The sequence below is a fragment of the Carcharodon carcharias genome, chromosome 4 (genome assembly GCF_017639515.1).
Source record: "Carcharodon carcharias isolate sCarCar2 chromosome 4, sCarCar2.pri, whole genome shotgun sequence".
Lineage (NCBI taxonomy): Eukaryota > Metazoa > Chordata > Chondrichthyes > Lamniformes > Lamnidae > Carcharodon > Carcharodon carcharias.
The window spans coordinates 3708314-3725827 of record NC_054470.1 but is presented as its reverse complement, the minus strand read 5'-3'; the positions used below and the strand labels follow the sequence as shown (position 1 = coordinate 3725827).

General features: G+C 40.4%; 1 protein-coding gene across 9 annotated transcripts in view; it reads right to left on the bottom strand.

The window, feature by feature from the left end:
• Window positions 1-12315: 12315 nt before the first annotated feature.
• Window positions 12316-17514, bottom strand: part of LOC121277432 (3'-5' RNA helicase YTHDC2) — a 174098-nt gene continuing 168899 nt past the window's right edge. For all 9 annotated transcript variants that reach the window (XM_041186886.1, XM_041186885.1, XM_041186890.1 and 6 more), the window contains one exon: window positions 12316-15191. Coding sequence is in view for 1 of the 9 variants with exons in the window: in XM_041186890.1 (XP_041042824.1) it covers window positions 15186-15191 (6 nt within the window). In the remaining 8 variants the exon portion in view is untranslated. The remainder of the gene's footprint in view (window positions 15192-17514) is intronic.

Genomic DNA, 17514 nt, shown 5'->3' with positions numbered 1-17514 from the left:
AGGAGCTCCACTTGGCTTGGAAGTACCTGTAGGATCCGTAGAGCCTGAGAGAGTTGAAGAGACAAACTTACAGGTTCCTGCTGGAGAGCCCAGTGGACAGATTAATCCTGAGAGGGAGGCCTTGGATAAACCATTCAAAGTCCTGGAACTATGATGTTCGACACATTTGAAGAAACCGCCAGAGAGACTAAATTTGTAAGTAGTTTATTTGTGTAAATAATTGATATATTGTAAAGATTGTAAACTGTACCTTCGAGTAAAGGGGGAGGGATGTGATAATCTGAGGTGTAATACACCTTTAAGAGAATGTGAGCAGATTAACCATGTGACTGTGTAGTGTGGGCTACAACATTAATCGGTAGTTTAGAACAGGGTCTGGTTGGAGAAGCACACATCGTGTTAGTGCTCTGTAACTTGTGTTAATAAACAGCTTGTGCTTCATTTTACATTAGTCTCTGCATCTGCAGTATCTTGTTTACCAACTCACTCACCATAGGCGTGCAACCATGTTCGCTGAGCTAAGCAACCCAATGGAAGGAACTTAACGGTATTTGAAATTAAAAAGGGCTAAGAGCTAACTGTGGTGAGGGAAAAGGAGAAGGTAAGGGGTGCAAGCTTATAACATCTGTAACTCATCAGAAGAGATTTTGGGAGCAGTGGGGGAGTGGACAGTGGGGAGGAGGATTTGGCATTGGAACTCTCATTATTGATCCCTCCAGAGCTGCCAGTAGCCATTTTCTCATACCCTCAGTATATTCCTTTCCCATGAACACTAGTAGTGTCTCCTCCATGAGAGTTAAATCATCCAGACACAATTGTCTTGCCCCCAGTTCTTTACTGCTGCCTCCTGCTATGTTCCATGTTCTCATGCAAAAAAGACAGATATGTCATGGTGGTGTATTAGTTGCTAATGTGTGGAAGCTGCGAATTGTGAACCTGAGGCTGGCATTATTGCTAAGTGTGTGAAGGTAAGGTGAACCAAATGTATGAAAGGGTTGATAGATTAGTGGAAATGAGGGTGTAGTGAATTGATTATTGGATGAGACAAGTGGTGCAGCTGACAGGAGATGCCATCCCACCATGACAGCTGGTCGAATTTCAATTCAATTAATAAAATCTGGAATTGAAAATTAGGCTCAACAATGCTGAGCATGAAACTATCATCAAATGTCATAAAAACCCAACTGGTTCACTAATGTCCTTTAGGGAAGGAAATCTGCCACACTTACCTGGTCTGGCCTACATGTGACTCCAGGTTCACAGTAATGTGATAGACTCTTAACTGCGATCTGAAATGGCCCAGCAAACCTAGCAAGGGTAATTAGTGATGGGCGACAAATGCTGGTCTTGTCGGTGACTTGCCAGTTCATTAAAGTTGTTCCTACACTATACTCATCCTCTTGGAGTAACACACCTGGCATTGGCCTTTGCCTCTACTTCTTCCCAGTGAGATGGACTCAGGTCTCTGGAGTAGGACTTGAACCCACTTCATACTCAGAATCAAAAGTGTTATCAATAAGCTAAGGCTGACATTTCTCGTTTCAGTACAATAGTTGGATAAGCTGAAATTATTTAGCAAAGTAGTCAGCCAATGTGAAAAAGAACTATTGATCTCACAGTGACATCCTGTGAATAAAATCAGCAATAACAGGAAGCACAGCAGATCACAGTGCAATGGTTTTGCCATTGAGAAAAGTGATCCTGACCTTTTCACATTTTAGTTATATCTCTGAAATTTGTGAAACCGCAATATGCCTGCAGTAAATTGACTTTTTATTTAATAAGTACAACCTGGATTCTTGGAAAGTAATTCTCTGAAATAGATAGCTCTTGCTAGTTAGGATAAATTAAACCAAAGGAAGTGAAGGAATTTGTGCTGTGCCACTGTATTTCCTGGTGTGGCCTATGGTCACATAAGGACCAATATCCTGGAGGAGGTGGAAAGATGAAATCGGGAAACACCTGTCTCCTTTAAAAGGGTCTCTGTTGGCCATATTTTCATCCTGGCGGCGGGATAGAGTCAAACCTACCACCTCTGGAGGCAGCAATAACAATGTCAGAGGTGGCAATGTGGGAGGGCGGTGAGTACTGACGCGGACTGGTTAGAAGGTCCCCTCCATACTCTGGGAATTCAGTTGAATCATATTAAAGGCTGTTAGACACTTCAGCTCTCACCTGTCACACCCCATCGTCCCCACTCATCCTCCCATGCCCCATCATGCACCCATGTCCCCTCCATGCTACATCATACCCCATGCCCCCTCATATTCTCATGACACCTCCATGCCCCCTCCATTGCCCCATGCTCCCTCCATGCCCTCACGCTACCCATACCGTTCTGTGCCCTTTCATGCCCCATGTCCCCTCCATGACCCTTCATACAATTAATATCCTAGGGGTTGCCATTGACCAGGAACTAAACTGGACCAGCCATATAAATACTGTGGCTACAAGAGCATATCCCTAGGGCTTGATCATCTACAGCCCAGGGTACTAAAGGAGGTGGCCATAGAAATAATGGATGTGTTGGTTGTCATCTTCCAAAATTCTATAGGTTCTGGAGTAGTCCCAGCAGATTGGAGGGTGGCACATGTAGCCCCACTATATAAAAAAGGAGGGAGGGAGAAAACAGGGAATTACAGACCAGTTGTTCTAACATCAGTAGCTGGGAAAATGCCCCTCAAATGCTCCTCCATAGGCCCTCATATACCCCTTGCTCCGTCCATGCCCCATCACACTGCCCATACTCATCCATGCCCCATCATGCCTTGCATGCCTACTCATATCTCTCATGTTCCCTCCATGCACCCTCTTTCTGCCCATACCTCTCCATGCCTCTTCATAACCCATGCACCTTCATACCCCATGCCACCTCTGTGTCCCTTAAAACCCTCTATGCCTCCATACACTCCATGCCGACTTATATTCCCCATGCCCTCTACCCCCATGCCATCTCAGATTTCAGGAGTTCCGACTCATGCACACTTGATGCTATAAAACTTGCATTCATGAAACCCATCCAGAAATGTAAATCTTAACAAGTAGTCAATCTATTGCAAAAACAACCAAACATCTATTTCACTAACCATACCAAAGACAGTCGATCCTTCAATAACCTTTTAAAACTGTCAATCAAAATGTCTAGACAGCCCCTTGCTGGGATAAGTGGTTCTGGACTTTTTGAAACTCAGCCAAGTTTTCACAATGGCCTCAGCTTTACTACAAGCCTTGGAAAATCCAAACAATGATGTTCATTGAATTTGCAGAACCAGGTGGCTAATTGTATTTGAAAGCTACACCAGATGGCCCATTGATCAATGCACCCCAGCAGCCAATGTCTTTCTTATTCTAAATGAAATCTGCAGATTTTTTTTTTAATTTTAAAGGCCTGGTGATTTAAATCACTTCGAATCTTGAAACTTTAATAGACCTTAAATCCGCCCTTCACAAGCGTTTATGTCTCCTTCATAAAGTTGTGGTTCCCACACTGCAGGAGCAAGAAAAATTGAGTGTGTTTGTGCTCAGCAGACAAATCGAATGGTTTTACTGAGGTCAGGTTTCCTAGCTGTCTGGTTGATGCTCTGACCCTTGCCCCTTCTGACCAAAATAGATCTACCAGAAATGGACACGGGAATTCAGCTTCTGCCATTTTTAAAATTGTCCCAAGTTGTCCCAATCGGTGTAAGCCCAAGTCATAGACTGAGTGATGAACTGACTGGCATATAAAGTTTTTATTTTGAATATGAAAGGTGGGAATAATCATGATGTAATAAAATTCTATTTGGTTTTAACATTTTAAAAGTGATACATTACTCATGTACTTCCTGTACACAGTCACTTTATCTCATCATAACTTTTCAGTCACACTTTTCACAATCATATTTTCTTAATTAGTTCAGCAAATCATAACTTAGGAATAAAGAATGAACAAATTAAATTCATCCATTGAATTGCCTTTCTTGTCTTTTAATGGCCTGACTATCCCCCTGATCTTCCAACTAACACCCTTACCCCCAATCACTTCCCAGAACCAACTACCACCTCACCCACCTCCCACTTCACTCACCTACCACCTTACCCACTTGCCACCTCACCCACCTGCCACCTCACTCACCTAACACCTCACCCACCTGCCACCTCACTCACCTAACACCTCACCCACCTGCCACCTCACTCACCTAACACCTCACCCACCTCCCACCTCACCCACCTGCCACCTCACTCACCTAACACCTCACTCACCTAACACCTCACCCAACTAACACCTCACCCACCTCCCACTTCACTCACCTAACACCTCACCCACCTAACACCTCACTCACCTAACACCTCACTCACCTAACACCTCACCCACCTAACACCTCACTCACCTAATACCTCACCCACCTACCACTTCACCCACCTAACACCTCACTCACCTGCCACCTCACTCACCTAACACCTCACCCACCTACCACTTCACCCACCTAACACCTCACCCACCTAACACCTCACCCACATTCCAAGTTACCCACCTGCCATCCTAGCCACCTGCCATCTCACCCACCTACCACCCTACCCATCCTACCCACCCACCAGCTCACCCATGTGTCACCCTACCCACCTGCCATCTCACCCACCTACCACCCTACCCAGCTACCACCTACCACTTCTATGTTGCCTAGTTGACACACCTGGGTATAAGTTTAATCAACCACAGACTGCAGGGCAAATATACACTTAACTTTCAGTCCTCCCTGTGCTTGATAATACTACTTCTCTGAATATCATCTCCTAAGTGTCATGCAGCTATTAATGTTCGTAATATTTTGGAAAACATTTTTCTTTTAAAATGGAGGTTTAGTCTGTGGGTGTGTCTTAATTGGATTAAAGACAGCTAGTCTGGATGCTTTGATGGGTACTTTTTTGATATGTAAGGGAGATAGTGTACATTTACATTTTTTGAATAGAGCATTCAAGAAGTGGGGTGAAAATTGACGCCTTTCTAGCAACTACCAAGCAATATGAATATATTACTAATAAAATTGGTATTATGAAAGGGATTTCATTGTTAAAAGGTGAAGTTCAAAGAGGTTATTGACACAATGAGAATTAACATTCAATGGGGCTGGTAGGTATAACTTCAGTAGTTTTCGGGTGTGCAGGCAGTGACAATGTAAGATCAAAAGGCAGCTACCAGCCTCCAAATGGCTCCACAGTGAAAAGAACCTCATTTTGAATTCATAAGGTGAAAATGCTTTGCCTGGTGTTAAGCCTGTGGGTTACTGTTGCCTTAATGGAGATTAGTGTGGGAATTTGTTAAAAGTTAGGATGGTAGTAATTTGTAGCCATGTGTACAGATATTTTAATTTGTGTAAATTAATAAAATGTTTCATTTAGTTTAATGTAAAACCTCGAAAACTAGTGGTCTGACTCCTGAGTTTAGATTCGCATCTCAAACATAACACTAGAAATTATTGGTTATGACAGTTGCTTCCCTCTGGGATTTTTTAAAAAATAATTCCGCCTTACTAACTCCATTGGTCATAACACAAGACTGTTCCTTTAAGTAGCAATGGATGTTAGTTTTATGTCTAAAGTACTTATTTTAATATAGTAATGAGGAACACAAACACGGACAGGTTTTAAGTTTAAACTTATTAAATACTTCACATTTCTGTAACTTATACTTCCCACTGCCATCTGGTAAATCACATCTTAAATTTAGTTTTATTTTAAATTGATTGATACTCTTGTTGCCAAACAGAGTTTTCCTGTTCCCACCTGATTCCTTTGGACATCACAGGACCACTGGACTCAAGTTGCTAGATCCATACCATCAGGGTTGACCTCTTGCCTCTTGCCAAGCTTATCTGCCCTTGCTGTTGTTGGGCAGCCCCTCACAAATCAGACTTCTCCTGGGTCCTTGGCTTTCTTGTGCTTCGTCTAGCTTTCCATCCTCACTGGCAAAAGGGGTAAACAGTGGAGTATCGGTAATGTTACTGAACTAGTAATCTAGAGGCCTAAGCTAATGTTCTGGGGACATTGATTCAGAACCCACAATGACAGCTGGTGGAATTTAAATTCATTTCATAAAAAAACCTAGAATATCTCAATAATGGTGACTAAGACCATTTATTTTTGTAAAAAAAAGAACATCTGGTTCACTAATGAAGTCTGCTCCAGATCCACAGCAATGTGGTTGACTCTTAGCTGCCCTCTGAAATGGCCTAACAAACTACCCACCCATTATGCATTGTGCCTGTGCCAGCTGTAAAAAAGCTATCAAGCCTAATACTACATTCCTCCTCTTTGGCTGTAGGTTAACTAATTTTTAAATACAATGAGAACTTTTGCCTTAACCACCCCCATCAGGCACTGAGTTCAGACCACACCACTCTCTGGGTGAAAGTTTTGCTTCAACTATCCATAGAACCATAGAAAGGTTACAGCACAGAAAGAGGCCATTCGGCCCATCTTGTCCATGCCAGCCCGAGGACTTCCAGGTGCCCTTTCTAATCCCACCTTCCTGCACCCGGCCCATAACCCTGTAGTTCACAGCACTTAAGCTGCAGATCCAGGTACTTTTTAAAAGAGTTTAGAGTTTCTGCTCTACCACCAACTAGGGCAGTGAATTCCAGACACCCACTACCCTCTGCACAAAAATGTTCTTCCTCATATCCCCCCTAAACCTTCTGCCACTTATCTTGAATCTATGTCCCCTGGTTCTAGAATTCTCCCCCAAGGGAAACAATTTTATCCTGTCCACTCTATCTATTCCCCTCATAATTTTGTACACCTAAATCAAGTCATCTCTCAGCCTTCTTTGTTCTAAGGAAAATAACCCCAACCTTTCCAATCTCTCCTCGTAGCTACACTTTTCCAACCCTGGCAACATTCTTGTAAACCTCCTCTGCACTCTCTCCAGAGCTATCCTTTAATCCTTCTACCATTTACATTAAATCTATGCCCCTGGTTGTTGACCTCTCTGTTAAGAGAAATAGGTCCTTCCTATCCTCATGATCTAGACTCCTTATTTTATGCACCTCAATTAAATCTCTATTTAACTTCATCTGTTCCTAAGAAGCAACCCAAGTCTATTCAATCTTTGCTCATAGCCAAAATTTTCCACTTCTAGTAACATCTTTGTAAATCTGTATGCACTCTAGAGCCTTCACATCCTTCCTGTTATGCTATGACCAGAACTGTATACAGTATTGTAATTGTAACCTAACTAGTGTTTTATATAGTTCTAATGTAACCTCCTTGCTCTTATATTCTGTACCTCGGCCAACAAAAGAAAGTATCCCAATGCCGCCTTAACCACTTTATCTACATACACTCCAAGGTCCCGCTGTTCCTCTACGCCTCTCAGTATCCTACCATTTATTGTGTATTCCCTTGCCTTGCTTGCCCTCCCCAAATGCATTACTTCACACTTCTCTGGACTGAACTCTACTATGTGCTTTTCTGCCCAACTGAGCAGTCCATTGATACCTTCCTGCATTCAATAGCTTTCTAACTCACTATCAAGGGTGGAGCTAATTGTTGTATCATTTGCAAACTTTTTAATAATGCCCCCTAAACTTAAGTCTAAATCATTGGTATATACAATGAAAAGCAAGGAACCCAGAGCCCTACAGAACCCCACTGGAAACAACCTTCCAGTTACAAAAACACCTGTTAACCATCACCCTTCACTTCCTGCCACTGAATTGATGCTGGATTTAACTTGCTGCTTGCCCCTGGATCCCATGGGCTTTTAGTTTTTTTGACCAGTCTATCAAGGGGCCTAGTCAAAGGCGTTGTCTACATCAGCCCTCCACAAAAAAGTCAATTATTTTAGTCAGGCACATTTCCCTTAACAAATCCATGCTGACTATTCTTGATTAATCCATTCCTCTCTTCATGGTGATTAATATTGTCCGTCAGAATTTTTTTCTGATATTTTGCCCACCTCTGAGGCTGGAACTGACTTAGACCTGTAATTCATCAGTCAATCTCTTTCTCCATTTTTAAACATGGTCAATGTTAGCAGGCCTCCAGTCCTCTGACACTATGCCTGTGGCCAGAGAGGGTTGCAAAGTGATGCTCAGATTTTTGTTATTTTCTCACTTGCTGATGTAAGAATCTGGGATCTATTTCATCTGGATCTGGGGATTTATCTATTTTCAAAGATGCTAAACCACATTATTTCTTCTCTAGGTTTATCCCATTCAATATTTCACACCCTTCCTCCTTAATTACAATATCTGCATTGACCCCCTCTTTTGTGAAGATAGGCACCATGCACCATATAAACCATGCTATGCCTTCAATCTCCACACACTGGTTACCTTTTTGGTCTCTAATAGGCCCTACTCTTTCCTTAGTTAGCCTCTGTATGTGTTTACAAAACATGTTTGGGTTTTCCTTGATTTTACATGCCAATATTTTTCATGTAATCCCTTTACTTTTATAATTTCCTTATTAACTTCACTCTTGCATTTTCTATACTTCTATAGGCTTTCTGCCTAATATCTGACTTCTAGAATCTGACTAGGCTTCCCTTTTTTGCCTTATGCTACTCTATATATTCCCTAACATCCAAGGAGTTCTAGGTTCACCTATCAAGCCTGAAAGAAAGAGACTTGCATTTATATAACATTGTCCATGACCACCAGACACCTCAATGCACTTTACAGCCAAAGAAGTACTTCTGAAGTGTGGCAGCCAATATGCATACAGCAAGCTCCTACAAGCAGCAATGTGATAATGATCAGATCATTTGTTTATTTTTGTAATGTTGCTTGAAGGATAAATATTGGACAGGAGACCAGGGATAACACCACTGCTCTTCTTCAAAATAGTGTCATAGGTTATTTTATATCTACCTGTCAGGGCAGACAGCGCCTTGGTTTAATATCACATCTGAAAGACAGCACCTCTGCCAGTGCAGCACTCCCTCAAGGCAACACTGGAGTGTCAGCCTAGGTTTTTGTGCTCAAGCGCTGGAATGTGACTTGAACCTGCAGCCTTCTAAATCAGGAGCAAAACTCAGGACCAAACTGAGCCACAAGAGACAATATTGTTTTACAAGTCCTCTTTACTTTCCTAATTTACTTTTGAATTTCACCCTGACAATTGCTATCCTCCTGTCTTGCAATCCATTGGGAAGCAACTCATGCACACATTATATCAACCCACATTTCCACATTTGCCAGCCATGGAATTGTCTGGGAGAGTAGACGATGGAATGGTAGGTGTGAGATGAGGGTGTGGTGCATTGAGCAGTGTGTGAGGCTGATCGTGCAGATGGTGGTATGTGGCATTTGAAGATGAACTCATTGACCTTGACCATTCATGTGGTCATTAAACTTTTTGCTACACTGCATCCAGACCCTTGACTGGCTTGACTGCTGACATTCACTGCCATGGCTATCTGCTCCAGAGTTTTGCACTGATGTCCGGTGGGCCACCTGGACTCCAATGGATAGAGGCATCGCTTCTCCTCCCCAGCCAAGGTGTCCAGTGCAGCATCATAGAACCTTGCAGCATGCCCTCTCCACTATTGTGCCACAATTCATTCTCCAATATCAGTTCCAGTCCCTACTCCAACCAGAATGCACCTTCCCAGCTTTAAGTGGCACTAGCTTCATAAACTTGGGCCCCCATTGAGGCAATGGTGGCGGTTGGGTCTTGATTCTCAAAATGTGTTTAGACCCATGTCAAGAATAGGGCATTCATCCCCTGCCTGTTGGTGTGATGAGCTGCCATCTGCAGCTGATTCCTGGGACAACACAGGTACATTAAAAAATCAGGGTGATGGTGACAGAGATGGCTGTAGGTAGGGGACTCCCATGGGGCCTGAGACACCTCAGGTCATTGTGGACCTGGCTTCCAATGTCCGAGTTCAACTGCCTGGATAGATGCAATCTTCTACACACTGGTGCTGTCATTTGCAAGTAGCTACCTGTTGGGTGGTACGCCTGATGTCTTCGATGGCACCTTCTGCCCCTTGCAGCCTCCCTCTGTTCCCCTCGCAGCCTCCCTCTGTTCCCCTCTGGCCTCCTTACAACTGCTGAAATTCCTCATTACTCTGTTCAACATCAGAGTAGTGTGCTCCCATCTCAAATCCCTCAGCTGGCATTTGTTTGTTCACTAAGGCACCAATATTTGTTGCCGAAGTAATGTCAGCAACCTCAGAAGTCCCACCTCTTACTGTTGACAAATACAAGCCTATCAGCCTCAGCGGTGGCAACTCTGTATCACTGGTTGTGTAGCTGAGTGTTATTGTCCCCCTTTTAAATGACTCAACCAGTGTATCATTAAGCCGAGATAAAAACAAAAAAACTACGGATGCTGGAAATCCAAAACAAAAACAGAATTACCTGGAAAAACACAGCAGGTCTGGCAGCATCGGCGGAGAAGAAAAAAGTTGATGTTTGAGAGTTGAGGACTCGAAATGTCAACTCTTTTCTTCTCTGCCGATGCTGCCAGACCTGCTGAGTTTTTCCAGGTAATTCTGTCTTTGTTTATCATTAAGCCTGATGGTTCCCCACTGTGTTCATCCCTGCTGCGTCCTGAAGTGTCCCAGACACTGCATATTCCCATTTTTTAAGAGTTGAAAATTTGAGACTGCTCATCTGAGGCCTGTTCCTGAGCTCAACAAGCAGTTAATTGAAGGTGTGCAGCCTTCAGGATGCCTTTTGTTTGAAAATCAGTGTTTGGAAGGCTGTGGGTGTGTGTGCCACCCTCTGGGAATGCAATTTTCAAACTGCACCTGTCCCCACTGGCAATTGAAAATCCAGTCCATGGTATTGCATCTTGGGAGTCAAGAGCAAAGGTCAAGCATGGTGAGAGGGCAGGAGGTCATTAGTCCTAAGGAAAATGGCACAGATTTTGTGGTCAGCGGTGAAGGGACAATCACCATTCACTTTACTGACAAAGTTGCTTACAAAGATTTTGTGGGCTTTTGAGGATAGACTGAATCAAATCTGGTGTCGAAGATGGCACTTAGCATAGGACATCAATGATGTCCATGAGTCAGGCAAGAAACCGTGAGCTCTTCAACCAATCAGGTTGAAGAATCCTCACTGAGCCACACAATGTCTAAAGCAAGAAGTGTAAAGCAGAAAATGTTAGGTGTGTATCATGTACAGAAAGTGTAATAAAGATTGAGAAAGATTGAATTAAACAATAAGAGACAAACAAAGTCTCCAACGCTAATTAACTTCTGACGTACTGAGACTCCAGACTTGGAACATTACATTTTTAAGGCAAGAGAGGTTCTTTAGCAGGAATGGCAACTGATCATGCCATTAAAAATGAACTTACTTCTGAATGCACAAGCCCCAAATTCTTCTGGCATCTTTAGTTGTGAGCGAGTAGGCAAGTACCTCAAATTCACACTATTGCATTGATTTCAATGCTGAATATACCCTGTGATCTCTGACAGATAATTTTGGATTTCAACAACTTAGCTGCGCACGTGCAGAAGCTGCTGTTCAATTTACTCCATTATAATGTGAGCGCTGACAGTCTCTCCATTATTCTTATTGCAAAATCTGGGCTAGTGCAGTGCAGGCAGAGGAGCTGGGAGCCAATACTGAGCCCCGCTGGAGGCTAGGTTTAATTACAACTTGTCTGGATTATGTGGACAAGATCCCATTATCAATCTAGACAAAAGAATTTATAATAAGAAAATCTGCAGATGCAACAAAGGAATAAAGGTTTTATAGGAAAGAGGTACGTACAGGTGCAAGATTATCAACAAATTAAACAGATAACAGTGGCTGAGGTATATGTGAGAAATGCATATTTTTTTAAGAAAAATATGAAATTGTTTCCAAAATTTTTGAGGTGGTAGTTCATTGGTTATAAATATAAATGGGCATACAAATGATTCTGATTAAACCCGTTTAAAAAGGAATCTAGTGTTTTGTGGGAATTTATACAAGAAGTTCATTTCATTAGATGGCGTAGTGGTAATGTCACTGGAACAGCAGTTCAGTGGCCCAAGCTAATGTTCTGGGGACATGGGTTCAAGTTCCACCACAGCTGCTGGTGGAATTTGAATTCAATTAATAATGGTAACCATGAAACGACCATCAGCTCACTAAGGCCCTTGAGGGAAGGAAATCAGCCATCCTTACCAGGTCTGGCCTACATGTGATTCTAGACCCACAGCAATATGATTGACTCTGAACTGCCCTCTGAAATGGCCTCACAAGCCACTCAGATCAAGAGCAATTAGGGATGGACAACAAATGCAGGCCTGGTCATTGATGCCCACATCCCATGAAAGAATAAAACGCGTCTGATTAGAAATTTCAACAAAACAGATCAGCCATTATGTATGAACAAATTAGTTTATTCTTTGAATTATACTCCTTCATTTAAAAAAAATCATCGTCAAACTTCAAAAATAAAAACTTAACTGCACACTGCAAAGGTACATTTTGTACTGGAAACAACATCCGTTTTCTTTTACTACCCCCATTGTAAATGTCAATTAGCTGAAGTTAGAAGGCATGCTGTGCAGCTATATCTTTGGGCATAAATCATTTATAATGTTACATACACTCTGTAAGGTCAACTACTGGTGGGAACTTTGTTTTAGAATTTTTTAAAAATTGTCATTTGGTAGACAAGAACAACATTGCAAACAGGTGGATCAAGAATCACAGCATTTTTACAGAAATTACTTTGCAATTTTCACACATACCAATAGAATGTTCCTCTGAACAAAGTGAGAGCGTCAAGTACTCTGATTAAATGCAATCCTAATATCAACGATGAAGCATGCCTGAGTTTAAGTGCGTTTTCTACTGCAATTGACATTTCTATTCCCCATTCCACCTGTAAATGAACAGTGCTGATGATGCATCTGTCTTCAATTCATTGGATTAAGACTGCCCAATCTCATTTGGCTTCATGATCTTTAATAGCCATCACAAAAGAGATGAATTTTCTGTTTGTATAAACCATATTGTTTAATTCTGCAATGTCAGACTGATGAACGGCTTTTAAAGTTTGTCAACGCCAAACAAAATAATTAGGTGTGCTAGCTATGAAAAATGAAAGTTGCCATAGTCCCAGAGAACCAGAGGCTGCTCTATCATTACAGACAGTGAGTTTAACCCGAGGGTCACCATACCTCAGGCCAGGGGTGAGGTTGAGAAGGCGGGGCATTCACGGATGACCTCAACTGGTATGAGAATTAAATCTGTGCTGTTGGCGTCACTTTGCATCACAAACCAGCCATCTAGCCATCTGAGTTAACAGTCCCCAAGGAAGGAGCAGTGGAGCAGCGCAGTCGGCAGGAGTCGAACCTGCGTATGGAGACCTCGGTGGATTTTGGATCCATCGACTTAACCACCCAGCCACGATTACAGCTATGAGAGTAACTATGAGCTGAGAGTAGATATTTGCTCCTTCCCTGTGTGGCATGTACCTCCATTCAGCAACAACTAATGAAGTTGAGAACTTGTTGCTGCATTTCTTGATGCAAAGTTATATTCTACAAGTCAATGGTGAAGCCACTATTGGTGAATCGAACTCTAGGGTTAGTAAATCAACCCAAAGCATCACCAGGCTGCCTTCTTTGTTGCTTAGACTCAAGTTCTAGTATCAAGAGTCAAAAGTATAATTCTTATCCACAATTATGATTATACAAATGAGGTACATCAAATCAAAGCAGCTCATTCTTAGAATGGTTGTTTGTCTACAATTAAACTCATGTTGACTTTGGTTCTTCACGAGGGCTTGGCTACGGCTTGAGTACATCTATTGATTATGATGAAATTTTAGGTGAGATCATGCAATTAACCCATTATAAGAAATATTTTAGTGAAAAGATTTGACTTGCAGGGATTTGCCACAAAGCAATGAAAGATGTTTCTATTAACATTGATATGCGAAAAGCCATCTAATTCATTTCCCACCAAAAAATACATTGCATTGTGTGCAACATAATAAATAGGTTACTACAGTAGTTTATATTTGAATTTTGACTATATGCCTCAAAGTGCTGAGTAGTTCACAGTCTACCAGATGTAGATGCAAACTTAAAGGTTTAAAATGAGGCTAAAAACCATTAAACTAAATTGCATTATAACCAACAATAAACTTCAGACAACATAATGGATCAACACTACTGCCGTTTTTACAGTTTCTCGCAAGTTTATCAAAGCTTTTGAGACTGAAGAGCAAGTTTCTTTCTGTGCAAAGCTTAAATTTTCAAAGATTAAACTCAATCTATTTAACAGCTATACAAGTTTCAGTTTGGCCACCATTTGAACCAATAATGCTCTTATACTTTTGAACTGATAACTAAAAATTCTCATCCACTTATTGTTGGCTCCTTGGGTCATAGTAAACCAGTAAAACAAGTGATGTACCATCTTGGCACAATTGTTTGAAAGTATTTTCTGTTTGTAATATAACTTTAAATATTTTATTCACAGACAGAATCTTCCCAAACAGCTATGAACTGTGAATGTATTACAATCAGATTAAACAATATTTATCTAATTAAACAATACTTTCTACTTGGTACAATTTTTACTGGAAAATCTAGTCACAATAAGGTGAACCCTCAATTGGGAAGGTGAAGGTAAGTTGCAATAATGTAAAGGCAACATAACAGAAAATTCAAACTTGTCAAAATATTCAATTTGATTACTATAGTATAGATATGTTTGATTTTTTTCCCCAAATACATTGAGTTGCATTTTAAATATGAGGTCAAATGTAAAATTAAAATAAGCTTGATCCCCACATTGAAAAGAAAACCAGTAGAACTGCAAAGAATCTTACGTCTAATCTTTAAACCCTCTAACAAAATACTTCTGGTAGAGGGAAGATTACTTACAAATGTAAGCTTAAGGCAGTCCAATGAAAAATAAACAATCTCTTTTATATACTCTTAAATTTAATGCTGTGGAAACTATTTCTTCACAATTCAGAAACAGCAACATAACAGAGTTGAACAAGACATAACTGCTTTTCTTATCGGACAAGTTCACAAACATTAAACACATTCCCTTTCCATCTCCCTTTCATATCAAGAATCAATCCTTCGTCAGTTTTTAAGCATAACTTGGTCCTAATGAGTTCACTAGGTTTACAAAGTTCTATGAGAGTAAGCTGGTTTTGCACTCCTGTGCATCTTTCACTTTTGCAAGATAAAAGTAGTCTGAAAATGCAGTTTCCAGGCTTGAACTCTAGGACTGAAGGAAGAAAAAATACATTAGTCATTGCAGTTCACATTGGCAAAGATAATCCAAATTCACTCTTAGTGGTTAGCTACAGCAGGTCAGGGACAAAAATTCAATCTCAGGAGAAATATTACCAGGAAAGATGTTTCTTTTTAAACTCAAGTTCAATTATTTTTCAGATCTCATTAATCCCCTTGCTGCAGTAAAAAAATTTAAAATGAGTGAACATAATGTACAGTACACTTGATTACAAAAATCTTGAACTGCTTCCATTTTTTAAGTAAAAAGGGCTAATTTCAGAGCATCAAAAGGAAATAATTATTATGACTAGGATTCAATTGTGAACCATGCAAGGTTTATTATATAATACACAGATTTTAATAAAATGTTGTGAGGGCTTCAATTCATGTGTCAGTTGAGGGTAATAGGTACTGGAAGTTAGGGCTAGATTGCAAGCCACAGTGAGATCAAAAAATAATTTACACAAGTAATAAGTTGCATATTTAGATCAATTCAGCACTCAAAACCCACACATTCATTCCTGTCTGTACTTACAGTTCATGTTTGCTTGTTTGGTATGATTTTGTGGGCCAGTAATTTGTATTATTAGCAATCTTGTCTTATTATTGGATAAATGCTAAATCAGAATATCCAAGGTGTGTTAGTATTAGCAAACTTGTGATAAAAGTGAACAAATAAGATCATGAATTTAAACTTTACATATGTCAACGAGGCTATATGGAATAAACCTAAGTGGCCCACATGTAAACAACTTGAACACTTGTGGTAAGAGCCAAGCTGGGTAGAAATATTCTAAAAGTAAAATCAAATTATGATTTATTTTAGTATTTCCAACCCCATCGCTCATGTGCACATTCTTCACAAGATGATTAACGATAAGGAAAGCATTTGGTCCGTCTTAACACAACCATTCAGAAAGACCCTAAAGTTATATCCCACTGCTGCATTGAACTGTTACAATTCCATAATTTTCACCTTATTACTCCATCCATGAGTCAATTGGTCTTGTGCAAATACTAATTTCCTGGCTGTCTCAAATTTACATTTATTAATCAGAATCCATATTCCCCATGTCCTACTCATTTTAAATAATAAGATTTACCTTTTCCATCTCTCTGTACCTCTATAAGAGCACTTCTCAGATAGCTCATTTCCACATTGAAATCTTTCCTAACAAATCAGGCCTTTGACACAAGACTTCTGGCTTTTCTCTGTGCTGCTTCCATTGCTTAAATGTCTCCCTTTTGCCTTGGTGACAAGAATGAAGCACGATACTCAGGATGCACGTAGCCTTGACAATTAATGTCATCAGGTATTACAGCAAACCTGATGCTGACTTCATGATGCATCCACAAAGTGAACTTTCTTGCCTTGGAAATTGGAGAATTTGGAATGGAAGCCTAATATTTTTCAACTAGGGACACTGAGGTCAACTCTACTACTGCTTGGCTGAAGTCAGCTAAGAGCATAGCGATCTCCTGATCTGCATGGTTTAAAACTACACCGCAGTGCTTTTTTTCAAAAATACACTATGACTGTGAAACGTTAAATAGATTTTTCAGTTCTTACATTCACAAATAAAAAATGTGAACACTATCTAAATCCAGTCAATTTGAATTGCAGCCTACCGCAATCAATAAAGCAGCTCATCAGAAAATACAAAGAGTATCTATAATTCATTTAACTCAGTTGGGACATACTCAAAAATTCTCAATTAAATGAGTGAGAAAATTGGTAAAACTTTGTTTAATGTTTTATAAGCTCCATAAATACTGAAGCAAAATACTGTATTATTGCCTGAAGACAATAAAATAATGGTCAGATTTCAAGTAGTAATGATGGCAAAAGTGTCCGCACTCATCATCAGTACTGCTCTGAGCCTGTCAGCAATTTTAAAGTCTGCATATGTGCAAAACTTCAGAAGTTGCTGTCAGTAATTCTGCAGAGGCTGTGCTGTAGAGAATCCCAGAATGCAATCAATTAAAAATCAGTGTACTGATGAGAACTTCTCTTACACTTAGTCTCACTCTAAAAACCCTTGAAAAGATTAGAACTTGTTGAATGAGGTGTAACTGGGTTTTTAATGGAGTACTAAGTTCATAATTACCATTAAACAGTCTCACTGGCCCTGAAAGAATAATTTTATATTTGTTCATTGTTAAATTTCTCCATTATAAGAAATTATACATTTTAAGAATAATTTTTTAAGTTTGTTTTTAGTATTTTAGCTTGCATCTTAATCTCATGTGTACGTCTCAATTATTTATTTTGCCATTTGTGTAATTTAGAATAACAAGATGGGTTTTTAATTCCT